Source organism: Adiantum capillus-veneris, chromosome 13 (assembly GCF_014529385.1).
Source record: "Adiantum capillus-veneris isolate H3 chromosome 13, ASM1452938v2, whole genome shotgun sequence".
In the NCBI taxonomy this organism is placed as follows: domain Eukaryota; kingdom Viridiplantae; phylum Streptophyta; class Polypodiopsida; order Polypodiales; family Pteridaceae; genus Adiantum; species Adiantum capillus-veneris.
The window spans coordinates 89,124,211-89,133,872 of record NC_140943.1 but is presented as its reverse complement, the minus strand read 5'-3'; the positions used below and the strand labels follow the sequence as shown (position 1 = coordinate 89,133,872).

Below are 9,662 nucleotides of genomic sequence, written 5' to 3'. Positions count from 1 at the left end.
CAGCTTATCAAATTTTCCAACGCTAGTGTTAGCATATCAAATGTAGCCAACAAGCATCCTCCTAGCCTACCACATCATCACAGGGCTAAGATCTTTTGTAAATTGGCCAAATGAGCCTAAGTATAAAGTTCAAATTTTCAAGTTTGAACACAAACTTTGTAGCTTATTTAAAATTTTGAAGAGCTCTGAGCATACGACTAAGAGAAGCTACTTAGCAACACATTATAATCCATTTTTCTCAAGCTCTAGTATTCATATTTCAATTTTGAAAAGTGCATTATGTTCTTGTCTTTTATTCTTTAAGTGTAATCATTTTTTAACTTTTTTGTGGCTTGTGATTTCCTATCTGTGAGCTGAATCTATTGTTTTGAGTGCAAGAATGATTGTTTTTTGACGTTTCAACCATATGATAGTGTTCTTAGGCCATAGGGTGACCTTTTAGAATAGTTTTGTTACAATTTTCAAGACCTTGATCATGATGGATCCTGATTTTGGTACCTTGCCAGATTGTGATCAGGCTATGTAGGATAGTGCCCCTAGGCCTATTATACCTCCTCCTAAAGTTTTGTTGCATATTGAGTCTATTCGAGTGTTGAAATGGGCGTGATGGCCGAGGGTGTTGAGACAAGACATAGGCCAATTTGCATGAGTAGGGAGTGATAGTTTGCTTGTTGAGGATAGCTTAGTTTAGTAGATTCACTTCTTGAGGCTGACACCCTCAAAGAATCTCCGAGCCCCATCCGAGTTTTTTCCTTGAGTATTGATATATTATGTTAGTGTGAGACAGCTATGCTGCAAACATCCATCACGACGACCCAGTAACATTGGCGTTGTTGTTAGGGATTGTGATCCTTAGGTGGTGAGTGACCTAGTCATAGTTGTAGCCTTCTTGTCTTTAGATTTTGATACCCATTCCATCTACACCTTAGCAGTCAAGTAGCTAGACGTAGGGTTTAGTGCTTGGTGGCTAGAAGTCGCGGACTTACTAGATCTACTCTAGACAGGCATAGAGAGTTTCTAGTGAGATACAAAAAACATTTCATTGTGCATTTTCCTCGATGCTTTGAAAGTACAGTCCCATTATCATTTCACCTTCAAATTTGCATTGTTTGTCTGTTTCTGTTTCTAGATTCATTTCAACACTTAGGAGTAGATTAAGTAACATCCAATACCATCAAATTGGGCTAAAAAAGTTCATAGCAAAAATTACAGGACACCATATTTTGGTAAATGAGAACATAACTCTAAAAAATTGTAAATTTGATGGCCAAAACTTGAAATCTGATCAAGACTCAAAAATTGGTGCAAAAAGGGGATAACCAAGCCCATAAAAAGCAAACTTGGAAGTTTCACCCTGATTCATGAAGGAACATGGATCACAATTCTTGTACCGCTGTGACATTTTGACCAAAGACTGATACCAGTGACTCAAAAGGTGACTCTTGGCACCTAAATACACAACTTGGCAGTGAAATTGGCATTGAAAACACACTCAAAATCAAGAAATTGAAAAACCTATAAAAGCTTGGGAAATATACCAAAATTTGGGGGTTTTAGCTTTTACAAATCCAAATCCAAAAAGGGGTGAGAATTGACCTCTATAGGGTATAGGCAATCTGCTGATCAAGTTTCATGTCAAAATGCTATCAAACATGGATCACGATCCATGTACCTTTTGAGCATTTGAGCGTAAGATTTGGACAGTAGGTAGATGATATAATTTGAAACAACTTTCCCAAGAGGCACCATTGCAAAAAATTATTGAAAAGTTAATCAAATCACCAAAACATCAAAAGCTTGCCAAAAAACCAACGACAGACACAAAATAAAGTTTGGGAGTAGACTACTAACATTGCAAGTAACCAGTAGACCAAAAGGTTTCCATATTTGATGGAACATGGATTGCGATCCATGTACCTTTTTTGAATTTTTGGACAGAGACCATACCAACTTATAGCAGACAACATTACAAACAAAACTTCCAAATGCAAGGTAGTCAAAAAAGTCCAAAAAGTGGGGCAAAATGAATTCAAGAACAAAATCGCTAAGCAAACTTAGGGTTTGACTTTTGGGTGACCAAAACTAATCCAAATTGGACAAGAACCATAAAGTTGTAATCAATAGACTAAGGCAAGCTATGTACCAAGTTTCAGCAAGTTCTGTGACACAAAGGTACATGGATTGTGATCCATGTTCCTTTGTCATAGATTGAGTTTAGACTTGTAACATACCTAGAAATAGTCACAAGGAGAATAGTGGTCTTTTCAAGATTGATTTTGGAGTTAATTTGTGGATTTTACAAGAAAAATCAAATTTTTTGCTACTAAAAGTGTGATCAATTTTTGTTGACTTTAGATTTTGACTAAAAGAGCGTCTGTAAACACATAGCCACCAAGTGTTTTTTGTACAGGTTGCAAGAGCTGGAGTGTGCGGCTCAAAGTGCTATCAATCGGGGGATTTGCATGCATCAAATACGGTAATAGTTTAGGTTTTTCAAGAGTGTTTTCTTGATGTATGTGCAATCATGTAAACTATATTGGAGTAGAAATACTGCTGTTAGAGATCAAGCTAATCACATTTTGACAGAAGGGAGTATCAATCAAGGACCTTTGCCGGCCTTAGAGCCCATATAGAGGAAAGTCTTTCTGATACTTCTTTGGAGTGATCTTACACCTACATGGTTGAAGGCTGTAGATGGATTCTGGTAGCTTTTGAATGCTTTGAAAGGGGTGGCCACAGACTAGCCACACTCTAGATTATCAATGCTACCTCTTTGCCCAAGGTGATCTGAGCCCCACCCGGACCGACCGGTGTGTAAACACTGGGCGCCCGTTGGTGAGCGATCCAAGAGTGCCCGGGCGTCCGAACCAAGGAAGGTTCAACTCTAAGATGATGTCCTCTGGAGCATGTCCACCGATGTGGCCATGCAAGATGAGCTCAGTGTAGCCCTGTAACCCTACTATAGATGCCCACCACTATTCCACTCATCGTCCCAAGAGTGGTGCACCAAGGACTGAAAGTGTACTGAAAACTGAAATTTGAAAACTAAATTGAATAGTGAAAGAAACTCTAGGGAAAAAAATCCAACATGGTATATACAATGGCGTCAAAAAGATGGGAGGCACTAAGGACACTACTGCTCTGATGACTCGGAGGAAGAGGCTGGTGGTGGCATGGGGTACTGTGGAAAATAGTGGGGTGGAGGAGGGAAGTGTAGAGGTATGGTGGGTACGGCAGAGGGTAATAGGAAGGTGTGGAGGATGGAGTGGGAGAGCCATGGGGAGGGTAGACCTGAGGTGTGGCGAGGCCAATGTAAGGAAATGGGTAATGTGGATAGTGGGCCTGGAAAGGGTGGAAATGTAAAGGAGGGGCGGTAGAGGCCACACTGTGTAGTTTGAGGTGGTGGTAGAGATGGAGGTACTAGATCTGTAGGTAGTATGGGTGGTAGGGTAGAGTTGGGTGAAGAAGTTAGCTATGGAAGCGAAGATACTGGAGCCAATTACAGAGCGTAAGTGAAATCGCCTATCGTAGGCTCTACCAGAATACCCTGTGTTGGTGGTGGTGTCGCCAATAAGGAGGAGCCAGTAGACATAAGCGAGATGACCTGCAGGCTGTCTGAAGAGGGTGCTGGTATCATGGGATGAGTGTATCATGAGATGGTGCAGGCGGTAAAGAGGATGAGTATGCATGTGAAATAATGGTAGAAGAATTGAAAGTCGTGGGCAAGAATGTGGGAGTTGTGCAAGTTGTGTCAGAAGTGGGGAGTAAGTGTGTGCTAGGTGTGGAAAGTATGGTGGTGTTGCAGTGCCATGGTGTAGGCGGGGAAGTTGGGGGCACGTAAGAGAAGGCGTACCTGAGGTGATTGGCGAAGGCAAAGTAACCATTAGCTCCAATGATGTCGTTGAGGCTAGTGTCATGAAGGTGGCGAGTGCGCCCTCCGTTGTAGTCGCTCGACAAAACATGTTGCTATAGCGCTCCGCTAGTCGATGTATATCCTCCTGTAGAGAAGCAACATGAGTGTCCTGTGTGGTAATGGTAGATGTCTCGTGATTGAGAACCCGACGAAGGTCGAGGTTCTTTATCCCCAATCGCTAAAGCTCTAAAGTCTGAGTAGTGTAGATCTGGTGTATCTGGGAATGGAGAGAAAAGAATGTACCGCTTGCTCTCGGACCTACATGGTGATGTTGAGAGCGTCCGAGAGCACCAGATCCTAATCAAGTGAACTGGTAGGTCTATTGACTGAGAGGTCGAGGTGGAGAATGCAACTATGAATGGTCTAGTAGTGGGAGGTGTCTGGAGCAGTGCGTCGTGAGCCAGCTCTGTAGGTAGCGTAGGATGACATGGTGAATATGGGGGCCAGTGATCGTGGAGTGCAAAAACAAATAGCGTGAAATTCCATGTGCAGAGGTTTTCAACGTAGTGTTGGAAAGTGTTGCAAAAGAGGAGGTGGCGAGGTGTCGTGACAAAGGTCTATGTGAGTGGGTGATGAAGGTGCATGTGCGGTGAAAGATGGTTGGGCAGAGTGAGTGGTGGTTTGTGCAAGTGAAAGTGAGGCGATGTGTTGTGACTCTGAGAAGGGGAGGACTCTGAGAGAAGCTGGCGAATCTCAAAGAACTTTCACCCGGAGATGTCATGTAGAGACAAAGTAGATTTCCGTTTGCCCTTTCTCCAGCTGAAGCCAATGTCGGAGGTGCTGCAGTCGATGTCAAGGTTGTATGTGGATGTGAAGATGCATGTGCATGTGAAATGTGCCTAGACCTAGATGCAGACTCAAGTTGTTCAATGTACCTACCAAAGAAGTAAGGGAGTGGAGTAGCAGCGAAAACACTGATGATGGTTTATTTTCTACCTATAACACTTTGGTCGGTCACACAAGTGATCTAAAATGAGCTTGTGAACGGGAAAAGAAGTGCATGTGACTAGGCAACAAAATGCATCACAAATATTGTGTGCTGGGTGAGGTTTGGGGTTGCTATCAGGCTCTAACTGTGCTCTAAACAAAAAGTAGTAAGAGAGGATGTTGAAGATTTTTTTTGTTTTCAGCAAAGTTGGTATGTGAAGGTGATAGCAGATCATTGGTGGTGGATACTACGTCCTCGACCAGGGAGTACTGATGATGACCCTGATAGGCACGAACAATATTAGGGAATGATGCAGATGCAGTGGCCATCCCCATGGTATCCCCAAGCATTTCCAAAGTGACAATGCGGCAAGACAAAGTGTGAAAAAAGTTGGTGCATTTTTGGAGTTGAAAATGTGTACCTCCAAGAGTAGCCGCCGCTAACGTAGATACGTGGAGTGTGGACAGAGCAGTTGTATTGAAAATGGTGCTGAGGGAGTGGTAAGGGAGAGTGGGGTCGAAGACAACCAGCGAGTCCGGCAAGGCAGTAGGGTCAGTCAAAAGCTTGGCGTCGGAGATGGAAGCTGTGGGAGAGTCATCATCTGTCTCCACGCTTGACTCCTCTTCCGTGGATGTGGTATGAGCTTCTTTTTCTTCCTCTAGGATCCCTTGAAAAGCGTCTTGCTCTAGACTATAAAGGTGCACGACAGTGATGTTATCTGAATCTTCATTGTACTCTATGTCATCCGAGTTGATAGGAGAACTGACTGGGGAGCCCAGTGAGTACATCTCGTCAGAGGAGGATTCTTTGGTAGGAAATTCCATGGCGACGGAGGCGAGTGGGCAGAGAATAAGTAAGGTGAGTTGAGAGATGGAAGGGGCGCGAGGAGGCGATGAGGAGAGGCGGGCGAAAGAGAGACGGTTGGGGAAGGTTGGGGCAAGGCCAAAGGAAGAGAGAGGCAAAGGGTCTACGGCGAGAAAATTCGGGTTGCCTGGCCAGAAAGGGTGAGGGCAAGCGAGAGAAGGGCGGGCCAGAATGGGCTAAGGCGAGAAGGAGCAAAGTGGGGTGGAAGGCAAGCTGCGAGGGCAGGGTTGCGGCCTGGGGTGGTTGGACGAAAGTATAGTGGAAGAAGGGCGGGCTGGAAAGTGCGAGGGCGAGTGGGGGCTGAGCTGGCCAGAAAGGGCGAGGCAAAGGGGCGGGAGGGCCAAGGCGGTTGACGAGGGCGATGGAGAGCGAGTCCAGAGAAAGGGTGAGGGCAATCGGGAGAAGGGCGGGCTGGGCTGGGCTGGGCTGGGCTGGCCGGAAAGTGTGAGGCAAAGTGGTGTAGTCTCATCTTTGTTTTGTGCAAACGTAGAGCCAATTGCTTCATTTTTAGCTTGTTTATCTCTTTTCGAACTCTTTAGATTTAGGTGAGCTAACATCGCTCTCAAGTTGCAAAGATTGTTTTGGGCCACCGAGTGCTTGATGTAGTCAAATAATGCAGTGTAAATGCCTACCACATTCAACACTAAAGTAATATCTCTCAAAGGATGCGTATATGCTTAGGATATATGCTAGATTCAAACCCAAGGTCAAGAATCTTGAAAACTAGGGATCTTGCTAGTGGTCCCACGTACATAGTCCCATCGATTTCTCTCGCAAGGAGGCTCAACTTTTGTGGAAGCTCTATTTGAAGCGGCTCATTCCTTTCCCTCTTTGTTAGACTTGAATAATTAGCATGGCTTGTTTTCCAAGCCAAGGGCTTGTCATGTGAGTATGCTTATTTTCGTGCCTTGTAATCTAAGGATCTTTGTAGTGCCGAGATGGCATATACAAAGTCCCATTGATTTGTCATGTATATTGGTTCACATACTCGATAACATCTTGAATATTTTGTCACGGTTACATAAAACAGTCAAGATGCCACTTTTGCTTAGCCAAAATTGTGCAGCTTCATAGTGCTCTTTGAGTTGGATAACGAAATTGGAGGAGATCATGTGTATGTGGAGTGAATCAAAAAATAACATTTCTTAAGTACAAATATCTTATCGATAACTGCTACTAAAAATTTGGTGTCAAGAGTTTCTCATTTTTCCTAGTAGAATAAGAAGGCAATACAAGAACTAATAGTTCAATTTTTGAGGATATTTTGGTGCAAGGGAAGCATTAGTCAATTGGGGAAGCGCAAAGCCCTCTCCATCAAGTAGTCTTTAACTATCTTTCCATGCCCCCTGAGCAGAGAAGCGCAAAGCCCTCTCCATCAAGTAGTCTTTAACTATCTTTCCATGCCCCCTGAGCAGAGAATACAAAGATAGTCCTCCCTTGGCTAATAGAGATCAAAGATTCGATAAAGACATCAAAACTTCAATGAACTTAAAAAGATCTTAACATTGTGAACAAGGTTGTAGCTATCGAATGTCTAGCACTTATCTACTATGAGGGGCCATATAGATAGTTCTTGAGGGCTCTCATCCAATACATGTTGTTTAGTTCTTAGACACTTGTGCTATAAATGCATGGGCTTTTACATGTTGTGCATACATTAAGTATATATAATCTCTTATTGTGTGCCTTAATACCTTTGAACCAGTCAACCTTCAATTGCTCAATGTGGTGTAGTCTCCTCTTTGTTTTATGGAAAAGTAGAGCCATTGCCTTCATTTTTAGCTTGTCTATCTCTTTGTAAACTCTTTAATTCTCTACGGGATATAGATGAGGTACTACTAGCACATTGCATTATACTTGATACAATAGCTGATTTTCATTATACATTAGATCGCTCTCAAGCTGCAAAATATTGTTTTGGGCCACCGAGTGCTTGATGTAGTCATATAATGCATTGTAAACGCCTACCACATTCACCAGTAAAGTAATATCTATCGAAGGACGCATGTATGCTTAGGATATATGCTAGATTCAAACCCAAGGTCAAGAATCTTAATAACTAGGGATCTTGCTAGTGGTCACACATACATAGTCCCATCGATATCTCTTACAGGGAGGATCATACTCTTGTGGAAGCTCTATGTGAAGCGGCTCATTCCTCATGTTCTCTTTCCCTCTTTGCCAGACTTGAAGAATTAGAATAGCTAGTTTACCAAACCAAGGGCTTGTCATGTGAGTATGCTTGTAATCTAAAAATCTTTGTAGCGGTAACATATACAAAGTCCCATTGATTTCTATGGCAGATTGGTTCACATATTGGATATTCCATTGACATCTTGAATTGGATATTTGACACCTAAGTTTTGTCGTTGTTGCGGGACCTCCCCCGTGTATTCAAATCAGCCCCCCCCCCCCCCCCCCAAACTCACGAGTAGGGAGGTTGGTGGACAGGGAGCCATCCGCCTATCGAGGTGTGGTGTCAGCAGGATGGTGAATGCTTGCGGACAAGGGACACCCGATGGGCAGCTGCGCCGCTCAATCATCCTGCAGCGCTGCCTTCCTGCATCGTCATTCTTTTTTTTTAAACAAGGATGTGACACTTCCCGGTCCTGTGCAAGGAGAATCATTGGTGCTAAGATACTCTTGTTCCCAGTGGAGGTCGCACAGCTAGTTGTAGGGAGCCATGTTCTGGTGGCACCATCAAGAGTTTCGGCCTGTGCTCAAGCTGGCCTTGCTTGGTGGGTTGTTGGAAGCGGCAACAATTGATGATTCTTGTGAGGTTCTTTGGGCGGCCTTGTGCCATCCGGTTAATTTCGAGCACTCAATGCCGTGTGGCACAAGTGAATACCCTCCGATTCAACTTATCTAAAACTTTGAAGGGTCTTCGCTAGTGCCACGTAGGCACTAGCACTCAAAATCTATCATCACCCGACATTGTGTGTGTGCGTGCACGCGCATGCACGTGCGTCGGGCGGGTGGGAGCTCCTTGACTGCATGGTGGTAGCCAATGTCTATGGGTGTTGTTGTGATTGATTGAAGGTATGCCTTCTTGTGGCTTTGCATATATATTTTTGTTTGTGACTCTGCGGTGGCACCTTGTAAAACCGAAAAGAGTTTGGCTCATAATGGAAGGTCTTGCCTCAAAGGAGGTAGTTTGTAATCCTTTAAATCATCTCGATACAACTAGAAAAAAAACTCTATACATAGTTGGTAAGGTTTTGTCATGGGGATGAAGAGACTTAGCAATGTCTCTCTACCTATCAAAGAAGTCTCCACCAATATTTTCATGATTGACAAAAGAACGCTCTAATATAACTCTCTTGGAGTGAAGAATTGTGTATCATATATGCATCTTGGTAGGATCAAAAATGATATGGAGATGTACAAAAGAAGACGAATCATGCAAGGATAAAGAATCCATTAAAGTTCTTTGTGACTACAACGGGTCATCGGCTATCAAGCATGTGTTTGTTGATGTGGCTTTAAAGATGGCCCTTGACAGTCACATTTAACAAGGTAATTCATTCCTAGATTTGTCAATTCTAATGCATTGATTTTATTTCATATATATGAGATCGGTATGTCATATGTAAAAAGAATTTGCATGCATGTGATTGTTGAGACTAGGTGGACATGAGGCAATACAATATTCTTGCATAGAAGAAGGCAACTTGAATGTAGGATATGTGACAAGTTACCGTATTGAGATAAAGCCAACATGCCCAACAGCTTATACATCACGTAAAAATATTAGAGTGGTGAGTTAAATGTCACTCAAGAATGTTGAGCTAGTTCAATGCACGAGACTAGAAGTTGCAAGGTCTCTTTTTTTATTTTATACTCACAGTTGTGAGTGGAGATGTTATATTAGCTCAACAGAGAATGTACAATGAACCTCAAGCACTTCATGTGCCTTGAGGGGACAACCTTTCCAAAGAGGAGTTGTACAATTCATAA

The 9,662-nt window shown here is 43.2% G+C and overlaps 1 protein-coding gene across 2 annotated transcripts; it reads right to left on the bottom strand.

Annotated features, from left to right (window-relative positions):
- Window positions 1–3,383: 3,383 nt before the first annotated feature.
- On the bottom strand, window positions 3,384–6,603 carry LOC147444420 (uncharacterized). Of its 2 annotated transcripts, none has more exons than XM_086527857.1 (2): window positions 5,263–6,603; window positions 3,384–5,122 (listed from the first exon to the last, which is right to left on the bottom strand). In XM_086527857.1, the coding sequence occupies exons 1-2, from the start codon at window positions 5,663–5,665 to the stop codon at window positions 5,073–5,075; spliced, it is 453 nt and encodes a 150-aa protein (XP_086383983.1). In that variant the 5' UTR covers window positions 5,666–6,603; the 3' UTR covers window positions 3,384–5,072. The 2 variants fall into 2 exon arrangements, with proteins under 2 accessions (XP_086383983.1, XP_086383984.1); XM_086527858.1 differs by having other exon boundaries at window positions 3,384–3,998.
- Window positions 6,604–9,662: the final 3,059 nt, after the last annotated feature.

Coding starts and splice junctions, on each gene's coding strand:
- LOC147444420 (XM_086527857.1), bottom strand. CDS start 5,665: ATGGAATTTCCTACCAAAGAATCCTCCTCTGACGAGATGTACTCACTG. Junction 5,123..5,262: donor AGCGGCGGCTACTCTTGGAG/GTACACATTTTC, acceptor CGTGCCTATCAG/GGTCATCATCAGTACTCCCT.